We start from the raw sequence: 24,755 nt of genomic DNA on the forward strand, positions 1-24,755 counted from the left end.
ATTCGGGGCTTTGGTCCTGTATAATAACGTCATATTAAATGCAGTCATTTGGTCTTTAGCAACAGCTTGTGAGAGCAGTGCATTCATCGGTGTTCGTTTTAATGCTGCCAGTTTGTTGACGGCCTGTGTGTTGATGGGACTTCTCATGCTCCCTAAATGCTTCTCCTGCCTTTCGCCAGTTCTTAAATCCTCCTTTCACAAAACTCCCATCCCTGATCTTGTCTGCACTGACAAGCTTCTTTTCTATAGAAGAGCAACAGAAGAAGCACACCGCATTATCACATTCTCTTATATAGTGAAGCTTTTTATAGACTGCTTACACTAAAATGCTAACTCAAAAATAGTAACTCAAAATAAAACTTTTGTATTGATTTGTTTAGTGAACTTTTTGGCGTTGCAGTTACAACTCTCTGCCAACAGATGGGGTGCTGCAGCCCCCTCAGCACCCCCCCTTCCCGCGTCCCTGCCTATAAGTCAGTGTTGTGGTGCTGTTGCTTTCGTCTGGATCTGTGAGCTAACCACGCCCCGTTCATTTGAATATAAGAAATGGAAATGTAATGTGGCATTATGTAATAAAAGTCCCCTGAAATAAATGTGGCATTATGAAATAAAAGTCTCTTGAAATAAATAAATGTGGGATTATGAAATAAAAATCCCATTAAATATTCCATAGACCGGAGCCTTCAGTCATTTGCATTTTGCAGTTGGTGTTTTGAAATCTATTGTTGTTTAAATAACTAATACATTTCTTCCAATCTTTATTTACTCAACGCATTTGCTTAAAATAAGAAAATATGCATTTCATGTTACATTTTTTATATATTTGTATTGAATGGATGAGTGCTCTTTTCCATTGTAACACTTTTACAATACAGAGGACTCTCAGGGGGTGTCAGGGTGAGTGAAGCAGGCAGGACCCAAATGCAGATTTCACAGAAAATACCTTTATTTAAAGGTTAAATAGTACAAACAGAACACTTCCCCGTGAACACAGTCAAAGACAAACAAGGATCTAACAATGACAGACAGAAAAACCAGAACTTAAATACACACAAGACTAATCAAAGAAACAAGAGACAGGTGAGGAGGGAGGAGAAAACACAGGGGCACAAGGTGAACACAATCGGGTAATCAGGCAGGAGGGAACACAGACAGAAAGCAACAGGCAAGACATTTCTTCCAATCTTTATTTACTCAACGCATTTGCGTAAAATAAGAAAATATGCATTTCATGTTCAATTTTTTATATAGTTGTATTGAATGGATGCGTGCTCTTTTCCATTGTAACACTTTTACAATACAGAGGACTCTCAGGGGGAGGGGAATGCTGGTGGGGTGATTACAAATGAAAGTGAAACTGTAGCTCTCGCAGTTCTGCCAGTAGGGAGGAATAACGAAGCACTTAGAAGAGGAAAGTATGCATTAGAAAATTACGGTTAAAGGATTTAATCCTCACATGCACTGGTAAGAAGGATGCCTTTTGTTTCTTTCTTAAACTTGTAGGCCTACTTGTAGCCTATGTGTATCCAGTGGCGTTTTTATATGTACAAAAGTGGTGGGGCACAAAAAACTTAGATGTCTATATATAAGCTTCTGCAGTGACGTGCAGTGACGTGCAGTGAGGTTCATGGCTGGTGAGGCACTGGCACTGACTCTTCAGGTTTACAAATATTATATTTTGACCTAAACCAAAATATAATATTATTTTCAAAAGCTTTTTTTGTCTGATGCTTCGATTAATTTTAAACAGACAGTTCAACAAAAGGATACCCAAAAAATGTAATTTTATCATTTAAATATTGAATTGTTCTCTCTTAGTAAGATCCCATTTTCAATAAAATGGCGGTCTTACCTTGACTTGAAGATGAAGTCCATTTTCCTATCCTTCTGGACAAACATTTCTATTACTTTTTTGTAAAAGTCCTCCTTATCTTCTTGTAGTTTCAAAAGTCTATCATAAATCTAATCCATAGATTTATGATAAAAAAATTATAAAAGTAGGGTAGACATGTGGATGTTATCCGGCTAATCAAAACGTGCATTTATCTAACAGGTACGTTTCCCACAGATCTTATTTCGAGCTATTTTCTAAAATCCTCTGGAGAAATCTCATTGCTTTTTTGTGCTTACTTCCTGGTTTTAGGACGCGCCACTGCAGCTCTCTCGTCTCCTCTTCACACAGCACACTTTTCGCGGCACACGTACTTACAGCCAATCAGCTCTGAATGATTTGAGATGACGTATGGTGGGGATGGTAGCTCCGTGCCCCTCTGGTCATTATTTTTTTGCCACACACATTACATTACAAAATACTCTGAGCATGCGCAGTGTAGTTTTTACAGTCACGTTCACTTCACAGCGAGAGGAAAGGGCATAATCAGGTTTTGTCCCACATGGCTCTAAACAGCTCAATAGGCACACACTGTGACTGTAGACACACTAATTAGAAGAACACAGACTAAAACAGCAATGTACAGACGAATCAGATGATTAAACATGATCTTAAAATATATTTTATATATTTTTTTATTTATTTTTTTGCATTTTTGTAATCATTATTTGTAATACTTTCTGCTGACACTAGGTGGGGCTGTGCCCCACCTGCCCCTAATGACCAGTCGCCACTGTGTGTATCTGTTTTTTAATAACTTGCTTTCATGTATGTTTTGCCGCGTTTCTATAGATATGACAAGCTGTGCATGGTCTATGTAATAGTCCTTTATGCTGTATAATTGACCGCATGTCATGGAGTGCAGTAATAAGGTATCCGTAGACCTTTCTATGAGGCAACTTTATTTACCTAACAGGTCTTCAGCCATGGTACTGTACATAGGCCTACTTCTAGATGCAGGCTTACACTACTCAGTATCACTCCGCGCCACATCAGTAACATCCTGACATGTGCGCGGCACTGTATACTACAGTCTATATACGCCACATGCTTGCATAAAAGTTGCACTTCTCTATACTCGAACGTATTGCTGATCGCCTGATGGTGTCTGAAAATTTGCTCACAATGCCTTTGTCTTTACCTTTTGAGATAATTTGCTGTGTACCTTATCTTTTATAATGTAAACCAGGGGTGTCAAACTCAATGCCTGCGTGCCGGATGTGGCACGCAAGAGCTTGCAAAGAATATAATTCTAATGGAGCCTTGCAGCGGCGAAACTAGTACAATTAGTGCTCAGTTGAGGCTCCCTCCATGAGGCCCCCTCCGCGAGGTGAGGCCCCACGCAGTCTGCGTGATCGGCCTGTAGGGAGGGACGGCCCTGCACACTTGCAACTGATAACACTGGCAATGATTTTATATTTATTAGACTATTACAAAAAAAATCATGCTTCAAAAAAGTGGGGGCTCCAAATAAGTGGGGGAACGGCGATCCCCCGCGTCCAAGCAGTACCGAGCGTGGCCGAGGCCGACCGTGTGGTGGAAATGCGCCATTAGTGCTCAGTTGAGGCTCCCTCCGCAAGATGAGGCCCATGATGTAATGTGGCATTATGAAATAAAAGTCTCTTGAAATAGATAAATGTGGGATTATGAAATAAAAGTCCCATGAAATAAATAAATGTATATTTAAATGTACATTTATATATATTTATTGCCTTATTTATTTATTCCATAGGCATATTTATATATATGTATTTATTCATTTATTTAATTTTGGCTTAAACGGCATTCCATAGACCGGACGGAGCCTTCAGTCATTTGCATTTTGCAGTTGGTGTTTTGAAATCTATTGTTTAAATAACTAAGACATTTCTTCCAATCTTTATTTACTCAACGCATTTGCGTAAAATAAGAAAATATGCATTTCATGTTCAATTTTTTATATATTTGTATTGAATGGATGCGTGCTCTTTTCCATTGTAACACTTTTACAATACAGAGGACTCTCAGGGGGAGGGGAATGCTGGTGGGGTAATTACAAATGAAAGTGAAACTGTAGCTCTCGCAGTTCTGCCAGTAGGGAGGAATAACGAAGCATTTAGAAGAGGAAAGTCTGCATTAGAAAATAACGGTTAAAGGATTTAATCCTCACATGCACTGGTAAGAAGGATGCCTTTTGTTTCTTTCTTAAACTTGTAGGCTTACTTGTAGCCTATGTGTATCTGTTTTTTTAATAACTTGCTTTCATGTATGTTTTGCCGCGTTTCTATAGATATAACAAGCTGTGCATGGTCTATGTACAGTAATAGTCCTTTATGCTGTATAATTGACCGCATGTCATTGAGTGCAGTAATAAGGTATCCGTAGACCTTTCTATGAGGCAACTTTATTTACCTAACAGGTCTTCAGCCATGGTACATAGGCCTACTTCTAGATGCAGGCTTACATACACTACTACTCAGTATCACTCCGCGCCACATCAGTAACATCCTGACATGTGCGCGGCACTGTACTACAGTCTATATAGCCTACGCCACATGCTTGCATAAAAGTTGCACTTCTCTATACTCGAACGTATTGCTGATCACGTCAAATTTGCTCACAATGCCTTTGTCTTTACCTTTTGAGATAATTTGCTGTGTACCTTATCTTTTATAATGTAAACCAGGGGTGTCAAACTCAATGCCTGCGGGCCGGATGTGGCACGCAAGAGCTTGCAAAGAATATAATTCTAATGGAGCCTCGCAGCGGCGAAACTAGTACAGTGCTCAGTTGAGGCTCCCTCCATGAGGCCCCCTCCGCGAGGTGAGGACCCACGCAGTCTGCGTGATCGGCCTGTAGGGAGGGACGGCCCCGCACACTTGCAACTGATAACACTGGCAATGATTTTATATTTATTAGACTATTACAAAAAAAATCATGCTTCAAAAAAGTGGGGGCTCCAAATAAGTGGGGGAACGGCGATCCCCCGCGTCCAAGTCTTGGCTTTCAGACTAATAAAATATTATCGCTGAATTCAAATTATAAATACTTAAAGGGTGATTAAAGATAAACACATTATTATTCACTAAAAACATGTCTCTCTGATCGATGAGATATGATGAGGATAACTTAATCTCACAAATTCATGGGATTTATGAAACAGTAAGACAGAGAAATGTAAGTGTGCATCCACATACAGTATTTTGTGTCTACCATATATCAATGCACAACCATGTGTTTATGTTACCAAACTCGTTTTTTAAATAAATTGTACTTTTGGTGTAATTGTTGAATATTTGCTTGCAATTATTTGCCCTAGACTTCTGCTTTCAGACGTAGTTATTTATGAAGTTATTACCAAAACCAATAATATCCAATGCAGATGCAATAATGTAATATAATACATTATTTTATATTTATTATATATTTAGATATGTATATTTATATAGTCTTAAAGTTACAACCGGCCCTTTGTGTGCAATCATAATGCTGATGCGGCCTGCGATGATATTGAGTTTGACACCCCTGATCTAAACTTTGTACATTTATAGCATAGCTTCGTATTCAGTTGTAGGAAGGGTTAACTATTCTGGTATATGAATCTCAAGCCTTTCTTGCTGGCTTGTAAGGTTAAAATACTAATTTATACACATTTTTGTATAGTTTGAATCTTTATCACACCATATTTGATGTGTATCAAGCGATTAGTGATATGGTTATTCATTAACCCTCTGGAGTCTAAGGGTATTTTCTCGATTTTTAGATGTTTCCTTAAATCACCTTTAAAATGTATTTGTTATAACATGGCACCCCATGTTACATATCAAAATGTTCAGGACAGTCTCTGGTCTTGCTAGAAATGCAAGTCACTCACCTTAGATCACTGTCTGATGAGATAATTAGCTTTAAAGCTGAACGTTTGACATCCGATCTTTGGACATTTTGAAAACTCTTGTGAAAACACAGATTCACTCATGTCATCCAATTTTTTTGGTGTTTAGATTTGTTTTAGCAAAGTTCTAGGTTCACAAACGTAGTGAATATATATATATGAATTACACTGTATATAAATGTGTAATTCATGTCTAAAATGAAAATAATTAAATTAGAATTTTGAGTAAAATAGGTGTTTATCACTCTACTTTCACCACAGCATACACTGAGATACATTAGGACTGAATAATGACTTCATATTACATACCAAGGCTCATGTGATGTGTACAAATACAAATTGAGCATTAGAACTTTTTTTTTCAACCAACAATTTATTATAGATATGTTTTTTTCAACCAACTATTTATATAAATATAAGAAACTGGAAAATCTCACTATTTACAATATTGAACATCAGAACTTTCAACCAACTATTCATTATACATGTAAAGACAGTGTCAAGGTCTTTGTCTGTCTTCCAAGACAGTGGGTCTGGCTGCTGTGTAGGTGGGGGTGATGGTGATGGTGCATGGGCTGCTGTAGGTGGGGGGGGGTCACGTGTGCTACGAGAACTCCACGAGACCTCCACACTGGCTGGGTTGATGGTGATGGCTGTGGTGGAGCCTCTGTGCTGAGGTGTATCTTGACCTGGTGGCAGCCACAGATGGAGGTGGAGGCAGCTGTAGTGATGCTGGTCCTCTGGTCCTTGGTGGTGAAGGCCCTTGAGCCACGGTAGATCTTGACCTGGGGGCAGGCACAGATGGAGGTTCTGGCTGCTGGATAAACGCCGCCTGTGGGCCACTAGGCCCAGGCAGATGTGAATCCTCTCTGTAAAAATAATTAAAATGTAGGACAATAATTACTACTCATTTCATTGAAATAAAGTTCAAGTAAAAATGTTGCTCAAGCACAAATAACAATGCACACATAAAAAGAAAGTTTGGCAGGTGGGACAGGAATCTTTCTCTCTCTCTCACACGCAGGTATTTCCAATTACTTTACATTCAGTATAAAATCACAGACACACATATACATACATACATCTGATAATAAAGTCTCATCTGTACAGGACAGTATGGTAAAAATAATCACAGGCACACATATAAATAAATCTGACAAAGTCTAATCTGTACAGAACAGTATGATAAAATACGATGGCAAAAACATGTCTATAGCCACTGTAAGTGTCTCCGTTGTAGGACGAATAAAGGATTATTTGAGTCATCTACACATAATCTCACTTTTACACACCAAAATAACGTTTACACATGAAACACGTTAACACAGAGTAAACGTTGCTAATGGAGAGTCTATTTTGTCCCAAGAAAAAGTTAATGACTATCGATAAAAAAAAAGATCAATAAACCTACTGTTCATTTTCGCGGTATTCCCCACAAATTGCAAGTACACTATTACTGATATATTTACACTTACCCATGTCCAAATGGATCCTTGTTGTCCCTGTATATTACTTCTTCAGAAGAGTTGAAGCCTTCAGGTTCTGAGGCTCCATCTTCACTGCTGCTAGCAAAATAAATCTCTAGCGAATTCAACAACTGTAACGTTTTTTTTTTAGCCATTTTCTCTATCTCTCTTTCTCTTCCTCACAGACGTAAACTGATCGGAGACACGTGGTTTATGTTTTTCTTTCTTGGTGGGTAGCTCCTTAGTGATTTCTTAGTGTCCATCGGTCATTTCAGACCAACATGGGTGCCGGCTAGGGCTGTGCAATTAATCGTATTTTAATCGCAATTACGATTTTGGCCTGCCACAATTACGAAAACAACATAATCGTAAAAAACGATTATTTTGCTTTGCTTGGTTGTGACCGTGCACTGCAACATATTGGATCTAATTTATTTTAGTCTAATTTATTTGTATTTATCATATTTACATATGTTTAGTAGCTTGTTGAAGTGCGCTCCAAAATATTTGTTGATCTTGTTTATTGGTATTTATTATTTTGATATTATTTATTTAAATGTAAATATAAATGTATCATTTAATTTATTTTTTGTATTGGTTTTTAAGTTGAATTATACGTTCAGGGTAATCAACAGTTAAAAAGATACTGTTCAAATTATTATTTGTATTTGTTTTAAAGTTCAATAAATGGATGTTTTCAAAGTCAATGAATAATCGTATTTAATAATCGTGATATCAATTATTGACCAAAATAATCGTGATTATGATTTTTGCCATAATCGCACAGCCCTAGTGCCGGCAGAGATTTCCTTGACGGACACACCAATCCACCAATCCCACACAGTGTAACGCAGAGTCAAGCTGCTTTGAGCAGCCCTATTGGCTGCTCTGAGTCGAGTAAAGTCTCACAGGAGGTACCGCTGGAAAGCTACACTTCCAGCGATTCCGCGGTTATCTGAATCATATTTTTACTCCTTATAATCAAAAATATATGATTAAATACGTCAAATATGCGCACCTCGAAGAACCGGCGCGTCCACCGACTCCAGAGGGTTAACCACTGACTTATGGCGCGTTTCCACTACAGCGCGGAGCACGGTTTAAGAGGGCTGTGACGTCAGCGGCCCGTCTTTGGTTGCGTTTCCACTTGGCCTAGTACCGGCCGGCGGGTCCTAATTCACCGTTTTTCTGGCCTCATAAAATCGTGGGTCTAGGGCCAGAGACAACGAGGCTGAGTCGGGCTGAGTATGCTAAACTAGAGAGAGCATCGCTGGCAAGGGGGCTACAACTACAACAAGATGGACATATTTGACCGTGATTTAATTGTAATACACGTTTCAAAATGATGCCGAAGTAACAACATACTGATACCGGTTAGTAAAAACCATGAATTAATGCTTTGTCAAGTCTGCAGACAGACGGCAGGCGAAAAACCTTTTAAAATGCGTGTTTTCTAAATGGAGATTGGCTAAGCTAACGCAGTATATGCTCCGACCGTCCACACTCACAACAACAGCCTATACAGACATAAATAAAGCAGCGACTGTATTCGCCATGACACAGACAGTCTGTGGTTTGTACTTGTTTCACTTTTGTCTAGTTTCTGAACAGATATGAGGAGCTCTGAGTGCTAACAGCTAACGGCTGTGTTGTTTTTCTGGGGTTCTCATTGAAGATGACGTCACGGCTCCGCCTACACTGCGTTACTATAGATACTACCCCAGTTCCTAAACTGTAATGGAAATGCGCCATAAAGTGAGCCAGTCCTAACGAGGCCTAGCCATACCGAGCGAGGCCGTGTAGTGGAAACGCGCCATTAGACTCACAAGATGCTAGTGTAGACATAATTCCTTATTCGTCATTTATACATAGGTCAGGAGAACTGAATTAATGTTCCATTATTGTTTCAGGGAAATTCTATCCTTGTTTATGACTTGTTCACTGGATTTAAATGCTTGAAGTATGAGCCCTTTTTATGTGTTTGTGTCATATGAAACAAAATATATTTAAATGTAGCTCCCTAAATGTCTCTGCATCTGAAGGAACTTAAGCTAGATAATAGTAGCAAAACACGTTTGTCTACCTGATGTGTCATTATTGCTGTTTTAATGTTCAAATGTAGCCGATCATTGTAATTAAGCATTTTTCATTGATGCATTTTTTATTTGTGTAAATTCTCGAGCCCATTAACGATTTCAAAAATGTAACTAGCTTTGTAAATTACCAAAAATCTTTATCTATTTAATTTTACCATTTTGCAGTACCTCTGAGGTCCATTGAATGGGGCTATGAGGCCCTCCACAGGGCTATGAGGCCCTCCACTGGGCCCTGGAGAAAAGCTGCTATATAGATGGACAGCCTTCGTTTCAAAGACAAGTCCATGTAAAAAACAGGATGGAACCATAATAAGGAGACTTTGCTGCAACTATTGCCTGGAGAAAAGGCAAGGAGCTGGAACATTATGTAAATCAGTAGGTGCAAGGATCACCATACAAGCGCTTTGTCCATCAAAGAGTACAACACAGACCATATTGCCTCAAAAATCAACATGTCTCAGGCCGAGGACACATCAACTGACCAGTAAGTAGAACTTTATTTTCTATCGACTTAATCTCACCTAACACAGGATGTGAAAGTCAAACCATATAAATACATAGTGCATGCAGTTGCATGCTAAATGTACTATTGTTGACAAGTGCTCATAGTATCATATTAATCATCAATCATAGTAACATGAGAAATGCATTTCACCTCCAAGCTCTCGAGTAGGGCTGCACGATATTGGAAAAAACTGACATTGCGATTTTTCCCCCCCTGCGATATATATTGCGATATGAAAACATACAGGAATTGAAGAAAAGACCGTTTTTTCCCCGCAAACCATCCTTTCTTGAACTGTAATGCTATACAATTGGTATTTTTTTAACTATATTTAACCGGATGAAGGATTTTAGTCACGGACGTCTGGATCTTAAGTTATCAGAGCAACAAGCTGAGCTAGCTCGGCAGCACCGAACTGCCCTGGAGAAACACATGAAACTACTTTATTCAGTGTTTTTACCTTTAATCACCGTGTCCGTTTGCTTTGGAGATTTGATTGTGATTGGTGGTTTGCTGTGCATGCAGAGCCTGCATGTCACTCACTCAAGTACCCCTGACATGAGAGCCGCGCAAGTTTTCCTTTTGTAGCAAGCAGCAAAATAATTGTAACATGACGTGTTTGAGTTAATTTGCCTACTTAATATCGCAAGTCCTAAAAATAAATAAATAAATAAAATAAATTAAAAATAAACAAATTAAAAAAAAAGAATTACATTTATTTATTTTTTTAAATTGCACGTCCTGCGATGTGAATATCGCGCATGCGCATATCGCGATTATCGTCACGACAAGATATATCGTGCAGCCCTACTCTAGAGTGATATTCATCTTTTAACTTTTTACCTGTGTTATTGATGTGAGAATAAACTAGTCACATTGACATAGGGAGACACATACTGTTAACTACTTTGGGACTCTGTTTTTGTTTGTTATTTGTGTAGCGGCATACTTAGGCAAGAAAGACCAGTGTCTCCTGCACCCAGCAATCTTTCCATGAAGAGTAAGGAGGATCCTTTAAACTTCAGAACAAGAGAACCAGGGTAAAATAAGTTGGTTAAGTTGAACATTTGAAATAGACATAGAGACAGTGAATACATAATTAAACTGAAGAGAATCACTTTGAAATATTGAGATAAATACTGTCAATAACACTTTTTGGCTCAACAATATTTTTTGTTAATGTGAAAAAATGTATCTGTGTTGAAGCCTGCTTGGGCAAGAAAGACCAGTGTCTCCTGCACCCAGCGATCTTTCCATGAAGAGTGACCGGTCCAAGGAGGAGCCTTTAAACTTCAGAACAAGAGAACCAGGGTAAGATATGTTGGTTAAGTTGAATGTTTGAAACAGTAAGAAGAGACAGAGAAAAAGTCTCAATAGAATTACTTTAATGAGATACATCTCGTAAATTCTGCTTTGGGACTCCAAAATAACATTAAAAAGGTTCACACTGTAAATGTTTTCTGTTTTAAAGCCTGCTTGAGCCAGAAAGACCAGTGTCTCCTGCACCCAGCGATCTTTCCATGAAGAGTGACCGGTCCAAGGAGGAGCCTTTAGACTTCAGAACAAGAGAACCAGGGTAAGATATGTTGGTTACGTTGAACGTTTGAAATAGACATAGAGACAGTGAATACATAATTAAACTGATAAGAATCACTTTGACATATTGAGATAAATACTGTCAATAACACTTTTTGGCTCAACAATATTTTTTGTTAATGTGAAAAAATGTATCTGTGTTGAAGCCTGCTTGGGCAAGAAAGACCAGTGTCTCCTGCACCCAGCGATCTTTCCATGAAGAGTGACTGGTCCAAGGAGGAGCCTTTAGACTTCAGAACAAGAGAACCAGGGTAAGATATGTTGGTTACGTTGAACGTTTGAAATAGACATAGAGACAGTGAATACATAATTAAACTGATAAGAATCACTTTGACATATTGAGATAAATACTGTCAATAACACTTTTTGGCTCAACAATATTTTTTGTTAATGTGAAAAAATGTATCTGTGTTGAAGCCTGCTTGGGCAAGAAAGACCAGTGTCTCCTGCACCCAGCGATCTTTCCGTGAAGAGTGACTGGTCCAAGGAGGAGCCTTTTAACTTCAGAAAAGGAGAACCAGGGTAAGATATGTTGGTTAAGTTGAATGTTTGAAACAGTAAGAAGAGACAGAGAAAAAGTCTCAATAGAATTACTTTAATGAGATACATCTCGTAAATTCTGCTTTGGGACTCCAAAATAACATTAAAAAGGTTCACACTGTAAATGTTTTCTGTTTTAAAGCCTGCTTGAGCCAGAAAGACCAGTGTCTCCTGCACCCAGCGATCTTTCCATGAAGAGTGACCGGTCCAAGGAGGAGCCTTTAGACTTCAGAACAAGAGAACCAGGGTAAGATATGTTGGTTACGTTGAACGTTTGAAATAGACATAGAGACAGTGAATACATAATTAAACTGATAAGAATCACTTTGACATATTGAGATAAATACTGTCAATAACACTTTTTGGCTCAACAATATTTTTTGTTAATGTGAAAAAATGTATCTGTGTTGAAGCCTGCTTGGGCAAGAAAGACCAGTGTCTCCTGCACCCAGCGATCTTTCCATGAAGAGTGACTGGTCCAAGGAGGAGCCTTTAGACTTCAGAACAAGAGAACCAGGGTAAGATATGTTGGTTACGTTGAACGTTTGAAATAGACATAGAGACAGTGAATACATAATTAAACTGATAAGAATCACTTTGACATATTGAGATAAATACTGTCAATAACACTTTTTGGCTCAACAATATTTTTTGTTAATGTGAAAAAATGTATCTGTGTTGAAGCCTGCTTGGGCAAGAAAGACCAGTGTCTCCTGCACCCAGCGATCTTTCCATGAAGAGTGACTGGTCCAAGGAGGAGCCTTTTAACTTCAGAACAAGAGAACCAGGGTAAGATATGTTGGTTAAGTTGAATGTTTGAAACAGTAAGAAGAGACAGAGAAAAAGTCTCAATAGAATTACTTTAATGAGATACATCTCGTAAATTCTGCTTTGGGACTCCAAAATAACATTTAAAAGGTTCACACTGTAAATGTTTTCTGTTTTAAAGCCTGCTTGAGCCAGAAAGACCAGTGTCTCCTGCACCCAGCGATCTTTCCATGAAGAGTGACTGGTCCAAGGAGGAGCCTTTAAACTTCAGAACAAGAGAACCAGGGTAAGATATGTTGGTTACGTTGAACGTTTGAAATAGACATAGAGACAGTGAATACATAATTAAACTGATAAGAATCACTTTGACATATTGAGATAAATACTGTCAATAACACTTTTTGGCTCAACAATATTTTTTGTTAATGTGAAAAAATGTATCTGTGTTGAAGCCTGCTTGGGCAAGAAAGACCAGTGTCTCCTGCACCCAGCGATCTTTCCATGAAGAGTGACTGGTCCAAGGAGGAGCCTTTAAACTTCAGAACAAGAGAACCAGGGTAAGATATGTTGGTTAAGTTGAATGTTTGAAACAGTAAGAAGAGACAGAGAAAAAGTCTCAATAGAATTACTTTAATGAGATACATCTCGTAAATTCTGCTTTGGGACTCCAAAATAACATTAAAAAGGTTCACACTGTAAATGTTTTCTGTTTTAAAGCCTGCTTGAGCCAGAAAGACCAGTGTCTCCTGCACCCAGCGATCTTTCCATGAAGAGTGACTGGTCCAAGGAGGAGCCTTTAAACTTCAGAACAAGAGAACCAGGGTAAGATATGTTGGTTAAGTTGAATGTTTGAAACAGTAAGAAGAGACAGAGAAAAAGTCTCAATAGAATTACTTTAATGAGATACATCTGGTAAATTCTGCTTTGGGACTCCAAAATAACATTAAAAAGGTTCACACTGTAAATGTTTTCTGTTTTAAAGCCTGCTTGAGCCAGAAAGACCAGTGTCTCCTGCACCCAGCGATCTTTCCATGAAGAGTGACTGGTCCAAGGAGGAGCCTTTAAACTTCAGAACAAGAGAACCAGGGTAAGATATGTTGGTTACGTTGAACGTTTGAAATAGACATAGAGACAGTGAATACATAATTAAACTGATAAGAATCACTTTGACATATTGAGATAAATACTGTCAATACCACTTTTTGGCTCAACAATATTTAAAAGAAAATGTAAAAACTGTTTTCTGTGTTAAAGCCTGCTTGAGCCAGAAAGATCAGTGTCTCCTCCACCCACCAACATAGCAGGAGATGATCCTCTTGACTTCATGCCTAAACAAAGGTAGGGAAAACTGGTATTGATACTGCTTTAACTTAAAATACAGGAACAATGGGAAAAAATGGCAAATTAAAGCTTTGAAGCCTAAAGCATACATTTGACCTAAAACATAAAAAGTATATATTCATATTTGTCTCAGTAAATGTATCTTTCCGTATTGACACAAACATGTATCGCCTGTGCCCAGCAGGGCTTCCATGACAACAAGCAAGGATGAACAAGAACGCAGAAAAGGTACTCAAACAAGGAGCTACACAGTCAAAGAATCATAACATTGCAAAAACAAACATATTTTTATTCACATGCCATTTGCCTCTTGGTTTAACTGCAAGTTAACAGAATACATCATTTGATAGAGTTTTATTAAAATTGTGTAAAACTATTTTGTAATTGATGCATCCTGTGTTCTCTGTATTTTCTTTATAATTTAATTAGTCAAGGAGAAAGACAAACTAAGAGAAGACCTAAAAAAGAGCATCGGCAAGCTGCATGAAAAGGAGCTGAAAGTAACTGAGACTGAACTCTACGAGATACCAGCTCAGAAAGACAAGGACCCTAAAGCACAAACCTTTGATACATTATTTAAAAAATCAAAGAAAAAGAAAGTGCGAACAGTGCGAACAGTGCTAATGACGGGAGTAGCTGGAATTGGTAAAACATTTCAAAAAAAGTTATTCATGGACTGGGCAAAAGGAAGATCTAACAACAAGATAGACTTTATAGTGTCGTTAAACTTCAGTAAGCTGAATTCAATGAGCGCTCAAAGCCTGAACGAACTGATTGGTCATTCCCTCAATGTTGAAAAACCTGGAGATTACAAGTTTGACGAATGTAAACTTGTTTTTGTCCTTGATGGCCTGGAAAAATGTGAACTTCCTCTGGATTTTGCAAAGAACAAGGACCTGGAGGATATTGAAGAGCAAGCCTCGATGGATTTGCTGCTAACAAACCTCATCAAGGGGAATTTGCTTCCCTCTGCTCATCTTTGGATCCTCTCTCAACCTTCAGGAGTTGATAAGATTCCTCCTGAATACATCCAGCGAGTGACAGAATGTCGAGGTATAAAACTATATCAGTTTTAATAGTTCATACTCCACATTGTGTGATCTGCTGTTTTGTCCTTTATCAATAACATTGTTTTGTTTATTATTCAGAAAACTTGACGCGACGGAAGAAGCTGGCCTCAGCTCTGAGAGGAAGATTGCTTAAGGAAACGTCTCCATATGAAGATGTTAATCCTCCTAACCAGAAAAACACCGAACACATCATAAGAGAGGTCAATGGAGAATCTGTGAAACGGGTGGAGGTCGTATCTGACATCTTTAAAGAAGAAGATGGAAAAACGATCCGTACTGTGCTGACTACTGGAGAAAGTGACATTGGAAAATCCTTATGTGTGCAGAAATTCATCAGAGAGTGGGCTAAAAATGAAAAAGGCTATTCTACTTGGGTTAAGGCTTTATTCTCCAAAGCCCAAGCTCAAGAAGTAGACGTTATATTTCCACTTAACATCTCAAAGCTTCAAACGATAAGAAATCATGAAACCAGTTTGGTGGAACTTCTTTATGATTCCGTCAAGGAAACAAAGGAAAATGTAATCTCTAACATTGAGCAGTTTAAAGTTTTATTTGTCTTGGATGGATTTGATGCTTACCAACCTCCTCTTGACTTTGACAACAAAGACAAAGTAACTGATGTCAGAGAGCGCGCTTCAGTGGATGTTCTACTGACAAACCTCATCAAAGGAAACTTGTTTCCCTCTGCCCGGCTTTGGATAACCTCCCGACTCAAGTTGCCTGATGCATGTGTCCACAGGACGACAGAAATACGATGTAAGCTAAAGGGTGTGGAGGAATTCTATCAAAGGAAACTGTATAAAACATGGTTACAGTACATAGTGACAGTGGTCCTAAGTGACACAAATGGGTACCACTTTACAATAAGACTACCCTTATAAAGGGTCTATAATTAGGTTATTAATTAGGTTGTAAACACTTTATTAATCATTAAGAACCATTTATAAACCAGTTCTAACATAGTTTTCATACATCAACACAGGCTCACTATTTGGCAAGATGACTAAGCCTTATATTGGCTACTTAGCGAGAATCAACTCAGTGAGCAACAGATACCAAGGATGCTGGCTGATGAAGAAGACGAAGTAAGCTAGGTAGCCAATATAAGACTTAGTCATCTTGCCAAATAGTGAGCCCACATTTATCTGTACTGCTAAGCCTTATATTGGCTACCTAGCTTACTTCGTCTTCTTCATCAGCCAGCATCCTTGGTATCTGTTGTTCACTGAGTTGATTCCCCCCCCATCCATCTTGATGTTTTTTGGCATCTCTTATGACCATTTATTTATGAGTTACTAACATTTATAACTGCCAAAAGGGAGCCTTATTGTAAAGTGTAAAACACATTCCCATTTATTAATGAGTTACAACCATTTATAATAAGGGCTCACTATTTGGCAAGCAACCGGTCACAGTTGCCCTGTTTATCTCATGTCTTATAAAAGCTTATTAATGATTTATAAAGTGTTCACAACCTAATTAATAAATGAATTACAAACTATTCATAAACCCTTTATATGGGTAGTCGTATTGTAAAGTGGTACCGTTATATGTTTAGCACGTATTCGGTAAGAATTTCCATTACAAGTAAGCACCAAAAGATTTAGATGATAAAAAAGAGACAGGATAGTATTTTATATAGAAAATAAGTAAAGCAAAGAAAAATGAATAAATAAGATTGACAAGAATAAAATTAATGTAATCTAAGGATAGTTATCAATCTTTTTTACACTTTCAAAAGAAGCAGAGGAACACAATGCCGTCTTTGTGCTTCAATGTGGAAGCCTTCACCTGCTAAATTAGTTTTGGAGGAATGTTATCAAAGGAAACTGTATAAAACATGGTTAAAGTACATAGTGACAGTGGTCCTAAGTAACACAAATGCTTAAAACCACCATGAAATGAAAATATCAGAGTGTTTAGTAGTCAGCATCTAGCGAGTCAGATACTTATTTACAGAAATGTTGCTATAGAAACGTTAGCTGAAACACTTTTCTAGTTGAGGTCCAAGTACAAAGATACAAAGTATTTCAGCTTAAATTACTGGGAGAATGCTGCTCCTGAAGTTGATGCAACACGATCCACTAGAGAGAAAACTAATCGCATAATTCATAACGACTACCATTAGTTAGGAAATGCTGCCGCCATTTGTTATTTGAGTCAAAGAGATGGCCTGCTATAACAACAAATGAAAAGCTGCTATCTGAATGCTACTCTTTGCTAATAGAAAGAGAGGGACAAGTTTAGCCAATATGTGTATTTTTCTGACCTCGCTGTCAGAACTCAGAGATACTTTCACCAGTGAGCCCCTTATAATGTTTTACTTGCTTATGCAGCAAAAATGATGGCACTGTAGGGTACCCTAAAGGAGATCGGCATCCAACAGTAAAGTCAAGTAAAGAAAGGATATACCAATTTCTGCTTTATTATAGCCAATAACAATCCAATAAAATGCTTTCAATCAGCCTCGATTCTGATCCTGAGGATCAGCCTGGAATTTTATGTATGGTATAAACTGTCTAATTTCTGTCCTGACTAACTTAAAACAATACTTTCCTGCAGGTAAGCCTGATGTTGCAAGTCACCAGACACTCAAAACCCAGCTGAAGGAACAATTTACCCATGTGAGCGAGGGGATTGATAAGCAGAAAACCTCTGCTCTTCTTAATGCCATCTACACAGATCTCTACATCATCGAGGGAGAGAGGGGAGAGATACATTCTCAGCATGAGGTCAAACAAGTTCAAGACGCAAAGTTCAAACCAGAGACAAAAGAAACATCAATTAAATATCATGACATTCTAAAATCTGCAGCTGGTGAAAATAGACCCATTAGAACTGTGCTGACGCTAGGATTGGCAGGCATTGGAAAGACGTTTGCTACAAAGAAGTACATGTTGGACTGGGCTGAGGGTAAGGCCAACGGGGAAATATTTTATATTTTTCCACTGTCTTTCCGGGAGCTGAATTTGAGAGAACAGGAAGAACACACCTTGGAGGAACTCATTTTTCAGTTTTTTCCAGGAATGAAGACATCAGAAATAAAAGACTATGACAAGTACAACATTCTGATTGTACTGGATGGCCTTGATGAATGTCGCCTTCAACTTGACTTCAAGAATGCTGTATCTTGCACAGAGGTGAGTAAGCAAACCTCAGTGAGTGTCCTACTAACAAACCTCATCCAAGGAAATCTGCTGTCCAAAGCTCAAATCTGGATCACCTCCCGACCTGCAGCCGCCAATCAGATCCCTGCTGATGAAGTTGACCGGGTAACAGAGGTGCGAGGATTTAATGATGAGCAAAAGGAGGAGTACTTCAGAAAAAGGTTCAGTGATAAAGATTTGGCAGAGAAAATCTTGTCGCACGTCAAGAAATCAAGGAGCCTTTACATCATGTGTCACATTCCTGTCTTCTGTTGGATCACAGCAAGCGTTCTGGAAGACGTTGTGAGAGAAACTGAAAAAGAAGGAGAGAGAGCAAAGACAAACGAAGACAGGATGCCCAAGACTTTAACTGATATGTACATATACTTCCTCCTGTTACAATGCAAACAGGCTAATGTCAAGTACGCTCCAGATGAAGCAGGTGACAATTCTAAAACAGATTCATGCTGGAATGCAAGGAACAAGGAAACAATCATTTCTCTGGGTAAAGTGGCTTTTGAGGGTCTAAGCAAACGGAACCTTCTCTTCGATGAAGAAAAGTTGAAAAAGGATGGGGTTGACATCCAAGAAACTGCAGTCTTCTCTGGACTTTTTACTCAGATCTCTAAAGAAGGATGTGGGCTGTACCCACAGAAAATGTTCTGCTTTGTTCATCTGAGCATTCAAGAGTTCCTGGCTGCTTTGTATGTCTTTCAAACATTCAACAACACAGGTGAAAATCTGCTTGCCATGCCCAATCCAACAGATAAAGACATGCCTGAAGGATTCTACACGACAGCGATTGACAAGGCTTTAGATAGCGAACATGGGGACTGGGATCTGTTTCTCCGCTTCCTCTTGGGCCTCTCTCTGGAAACGAATCAGATTCTAGTGAAAGAACTTCTGAGGAAGACAGAAAACAACGTAGAGACTAACAAGGAAACAATTGGGTACATCAAAGAAAAGATTAAAGATGAGAAGACTCATGCAGATAAAAAATGCAATCTTTTCTACTGTCTGAATGAGCTGAATGACCACTCTCTGGTTGAAGAAGTGAAAAAGTACCTCTGCTCAGAAAGTGTCACATTTGAAAATTTCACCACCTCCCAGTGGTCAGCTCTGACTTTTGTGCTGCTAACATCAGATGAGAAGCTTGATGTGTTTGATCTGAAGAAGTACCAACAATCAGAGACTGTTCTTCTTGGAATGTTACCGGTTGTCAAAGTGTCCCAAACTGCTTTGTGAGTACTTTAAATGCTCTTACAAATATTTTGTTATCTTGCTTTACAATACACACAAAGTATCTTTATTAAGTTTATTGCTGATGCCTTTTACTACGTCCTTGATGGTCCCATTTGGTCTAACAGTGGTCTATAACAAGTCCGGATTGGGCAGTTCAGAAAAACTCATTTATTTTTATAAAAATTCAAGCAGGTAGACACTAATTGGAATGACAGTCTCACATTTGACCTGCAATTATAGTGAGGTTGAGTGATTCTTTAAGACTTTTAGTTTTTCAGAAAGAATCTGCATTTCCATACAAAAAAACAAAAACAGCAAGATTTATGAATGGACCCATGTTTTCACAGGCTGAGCTGGTGTACTCTCTCTGAGGAGTCCTGCAGAGGTCTGTCATCTTCAGTCCTCAGCTCCCCATCCAATAATCTTACAGAGCTCAACCTGAGTCATAACGACTTGCATGATTCAGGTGTGGAAATGCTTGCTGAGGGCCTAAAGAGTGTACACTGTAAACTGGAGATTCTCAAGTAAGTGGACAATGCATTTACTGTACGGGTGGTTGCTTTGTGTATGTTTAGTAACATTATTCCAAAAGAATGTCCATTGAGCAATGCAGCACATCTTTATTTAAAACGGTAAGTTAGTGTCTTCAGAGACCAGAATAAATGTACTTGTAAATACTGTAATGATCGTTTTTTTAAAAACCTTGCTTCTGTGTAAGGCAGAATACACATAGTTAATCAAAGTATTAAAATGTAATATCGGACAGTTTTTTTCAATGATTTATACATTGGCCTTGGAAATTAAATTTGGTTGGCTGCAGATGTCTATTAGATATGTAAAAAATAAAACATTATCTCATAAACATAATAGACACACTTTTGCTTCCCCATCAATGTTTCATAACATTTCAAATCCAAAAAGAGAAAAATGATAAACACACAGAAACTTTAAAAAGCCTTTCTTACATTTGTGTGTGTCTGTTTGTTTGTGTGTTTGTGTGTGGCCTGCAGGCTGTCAGGTTGTCAGGTGACGGAGAAAGGCTGCTCATTCCTGGCGTCAGCTCTCAAGTCCAAAACATCCTCCCTGAAACACCTGGACCTGAGTTACAATCACCCAGGAGACAATGGGAGGAGGCTGCTCTCTGAAATATATGAAGATCCAGATTTGAAGCTGAAGACACTCTGGTACGTAAAGAAGTCATGTACAATTAAGAAAGTAAACTTGTGATGTCATCAAGTATAAAGTCTATTGGTGCTCTATGGACGATGAATGTAAGAGTGATTTTGTGGACCGAAATGTGGGGATTAAGGGACAAGCCTTTTTTGCTGTTTCATTAATTATGTCCATATGCATTTCCCTACGTCTTTTGATATTGAGCAATGTACGCAAACACAAAATCAATATATTGAATAAAAGGCTATATTGTCTTGTGATCCCTTGCTACAGGGGGCTAAAACATGTGCAATAAACAAGAAGGCTTTTCAAAGTGTTGAATTGAATTTCTGTATATATCAACCCTGTCTTTGTTTTGTGCAGTTTGGATCACTGTGGAGCGCATCGTATAAAGCCAGGGCTGAAGAAGTGTAAGTCTTTATTATTTTTGTATTCCTTATTATTATTATGTAAGATGTTATCCCTTCAGTATAGTGTTAGACAAGGATTAAGTGGAAGTAAATTCCTGATACGTTTCAAATTAATCTCTGATAATATGCCTTTGTCACCTAATTTAACAGGTAATATAGGTTTTGATAATGTACACACTTCTTTTTAGATATGACATCCGTTATATGCTAAATTGATTTTTATTTGTATTTGATCCAAACAACATAAGATACAGCTCTTATAAAACTAAATTATGAGTCTGTTTCTATTTCAGATGGTGCTGATCTAAAGTTTGATGAAAACACAGTAAGCAAGAGGCTTATATTGTCTGAGGAGAACAGAAAAGTAAAAACTGTGCGGACGGTGAAGGAAAAGGTGGAGCGACCTGAAAACAAGGACAGGTTTAGGAGGAGCCAGGTGATTTGTGGGGAGGGCATGAAAGGCCTCTGCTACTGGGAGGTGGAGTGGGAAGGGAGGGTTGGCATCGCAGTGACATATGGAGCAGTGGGTAGAGGATGGGATAGAAGTGGTGGCCTAGGATGCAACGAGATGTCCTGGAGTCTGCTCTGCTCGAGGACTCAGTACCATTCCATACATGGAAAAACATGGAAACTTATTGAGCCCAACAATGAGAAGACATCCAAAGATATTACGTCCAAAGACGGGAAGACTTCCAAAGATAGGAAAACGTCCAAAGATGGAAATACATCCAAATATGGGAAGACGTCCACAGACTTTAAGTTCAAAGATGGAAAGACAACTAAGGTTGGGAATATTTCCAAAGACGGGAATACATTCAAAAATATTAAGTCCAAAAATGGAAAGACATCCTCAGATGGGAAGATGTCCAAAGACATTGCGTCAAAAGATGAGAAGACAACCAAAGATACTGAGCCAAAATATGAAAATACATCAAAAGATACTGAGTCCAAAGATGGGAAGACATCAGAACATACTGAGTTCAAAGATGGGAAGATGTCCAAAGACATTGAGTCAAAGGATCAAAAGACATCCAGAGATACTGAGTCCAAAGATGGGAAGATGTCCAAAGATAGGAAAACGACAAAAGATGGAAATACATCCAAATATGGGAAAAACTCCAAAGACTTTAAGTTCAAAGATGGAAAGACGACTGAGGATGGGAAAACTTCCAAAGCTGAGAAGACATCCAAAGACTTTGAGTCAAAAGATGAGAAGACATCCAGAGATCCTGAGTTCAAAGATGGGAAGATGTCCAAAGACTTGAAGTTCAAAGGTGGAAAGACGACTAAGGATGGGAAAACTTCCAAGGATGGGAATACATTCAAAAATGGGAAGACATCCAAAGACCTTGAGTCAAAAGATGGGAAGATGTTCAAAGACATTGAGTCAAATGATCAGAAAACATCCAGAGATACTGAGCCCAAAGATGAGAAGACATCAAAAGATACTGAGTCCAAAGATGGGAAGACATCAAAAGATACTGAGTTCAAAGATGGGAAGATGTCCAAAGACATTGAGTCAAAGGATCAAAAGACATCAAAAGATACTGAGTCCAAAGATGGGAAGACATCAAAAGATACTGAGTTCAAAGATGGGAAGATGTCCAAAGACATTGAGTCAAAGGATCAAAAGACATCCAGAGATACTGAGTCCAAAGATGGGAAGATGTCCAAAGATAGGAAAACGACAAAAGATGGAAATACATCCAAATATGGGAAAAACTCCAAAGACTTTAAGTTCAAAGATGGAAAGACGACTGAGGATGGGAAAACTTCCAAAGCTGAGAAGACATCCAAAGACTTTGAGTCAAAAGATGAGAAGACATCCAGAGATCCTGAGTTCAAAGATGGGAAGATGTCCAAAGACTTGAAGTTCAAAGGTGGAAAGACGACTAAGGATGGGAAAACTTCCAAGGATGGGAATACATTCAAAAATGGGAAGACATCCAAAGACCGTGAGTCAAAAGATGGGAAGATATCCAAAGACATTGAGTCAAATGATCAGAAAACATCCAGAGATACTGAGCCCAAAGATGAGAAGACATCCAGAGACCTTGAGTCAAAAGATCAGAAGACATCCAGAGATACTGAGCCCAAAGATGAGAAGACATCCAGAGACCTTGAGTCAAAAGATCAGAAGACATCCAGAGATACTGAGCCCAAAGATGGGACAATGTCCAAATTGCCTGTTTATAAAAGAATAGCAGTATTTTTGGATTGGGAAGCTGGCACTCTGACCTATTACGGTGTCACACAAGAAAAGCTGAGCCTTATACACACCTTCCATGCCAAATTCACAGAACCCCTCTTCCCATGCTTCTGGTTTCAGAAGGGCTCTGTGACCTTGTGTAAAATAGACTGAACTCCCTGAGATAGGGGAAATCTTCAATTGATGCTCCATTTGACATTTCAATGGAATAGCAACACCTTGCCTGCATCGTATCAATACCATGATGTAAAAGACTGAAAGGCACTATATCAGGCATCCTCAAAGTCCGGACTCCGGTCCGAACCACAACTGTCTCTGGACTCTGAGCAAATTATACTTTTCATATGTATTATCTGTATTATCTGTATTATCTGTGTTATCTGCGAAACATCGCCACAACGCAACGAGTCAAAATTCTCCGCTATGTCCACTGCATACAGCGCTCTGCATGTCAGACTGTTCCACTGTCTGTGTGTGTCTGTCAACGCTTTGGTCCAATCACATTCAGCATCCCGTCAGCGTTTTTTCCCCCACCAACAGTGTGCGAATCAGAGACACAGTAGGGCGGGTCTTCGGGGAATGCGGGTGGGAAAAATGCCTGTGTCGTGTCGTCTCTTTCAACCTGTCTGAGTCAGAGCGAGAGTTTAAAAAAAAAAAAGTCAGAGCGAGAGTTAACAGCTCATCTAGTTGCATCTGTACTGTAGCTAGTAGCCTAGTTTCACCTACCGGGGTGGCATGGGGTGGCAACTGCCACCCTAAAAATAGGCCTTGCCATCCCAGCTGCCACCCCAGTTGGCAGCTTTGTTTTGAAAGAAAAGTTGTGGCTCATCTGACATTTATGAGAGAAAGTCTCTAATGTCCGAGTGCAAGTGAATGCAGCACAAGATGCACGTCTTGTAACCCCTCCCCCGTCCCTGGCGCGAGCGTGGAAATATGATTGGCGGAGATTTCATTTGAACGGGACGGCACAAAACGAGAAGCATTCGGACCCAAGTACTGAAGGAATGAGGTGTTTGTGGTCTACAATGACAGAGAAGAGACTGTCAAGTTTTGGCTATACTCAGCATTGAATCAAAACGCACTAAAGCTGTTGATCTTAATCAGTTTTGCTGAACAAAATGGTAATCGCCGCATTCAGCTGTAATAGACATGTCAACTTGATGCTCTGACATGTCAACTTGATGCTCTGCTCACGGATGAGCATACAAAACTGTTAAGATGATGATGATGATGACGTGTGTAAATATATTTTTTCTTTGTGGGGGTCTGCCCCCAAAAAACAGTTTTAAGTCCTGAGAAAGTCAAATAAGACGGTGTGTAAAACTACACTGCCCAGCCAAAAAAAAGTAACCACTTTGATTTAACTAGGCCAGTAGGTAAGGACATTCCACTGGATAATAACTGAAGTATAAAAGAATGCATGACTGAAGT

At 38.9% G+C, this 24,755-nt stretch overlaps 1 protein-coding gene across 13 annotated transcripts; it reads left to right on the top strand.

Annotated features, from left to right (window-relative positions):
* The first annotated feature begins 1,388 nt into the window (after positions 1 to 1,388).
* LOC117494326 lies at positions 1,389 to 23,688 on the top strand. 13 transcript variants are annotated; one of them, XM_034145183.1, is made up of 24 exons: positions 3,950 to 4,048; positions 9,490 to 9,808; positions 10,783 to 10,869; positions 11,036 to 11,140; positions 11,301 to 11,405; positions 11,572 to 11,676; positions 11,843 to 11,947; positions 12,108 to 12,212; positions 12,379 to 12,483; positions 12,650 to 12,754; positions 12,915 to 13,019; positions 13,186 to 13,290; positions 13,451 to 13,555; positions 13,716 to 13,820; positions 13,988 to 14,071; positions 14,259 to 14,302; positions 14,504 to 15,127; positions 15,223 to 15,900; positions 17,707 to 19,531; positions 19,880 to 20,056; positions 20,543 to 20,716; positions 21,069 to 21,115; positions 21,409 to 22,144; positions 22,586 to 23,688. In XM_034145183.1, exons 2-24 carry the CDS (start codon positions 9,777 to 9,779, stop codon positions 23,475 to 23,477), a joined length of 6,555 nt encoding a protein of 2,184 aa, XP_034001074.1. In that variant the 5' UTR covers positions 3,950 to 4,048; positions 9,490 to 9,776; the 3' UTR covers positions 23,478 to 23,688. The 13 variants fall into 13 exon arrangements, with proteins under 13 accessions (XP_034001064.1, XP_034001074.1, XP_034001073.1 ...); XM_034145182.1 differs by having other exon boundaries at positions 21,409 to 22,063; positions 22,439 to 23,687; XM_034145173.1 differs by lacking the exon at positions 3,950 to 4,048 and adding an exon at positions 1,389 to 1,464 and having other exon boundaries at positions 21,409 to 23,687.
* Positions 23,689 to 24,755: the final 1,067 nt, after the last annotated feature.

This window comes from Trematomus bernacchii, unplaced genomic scaffold (assembly GCF_902827165.1).
Source record: "Trematomus bernacchii unplaced genomic scaffold, fTreBer1.1, whole genome shotgun sequence".
In the NCBI taxonomy this organism is placed as follows: Eukaryota; Metazoa; Chordata; class Actinopteri; order Perciformes; family Nototheniidae; genus Trematomus; species Trematomus bernacchii.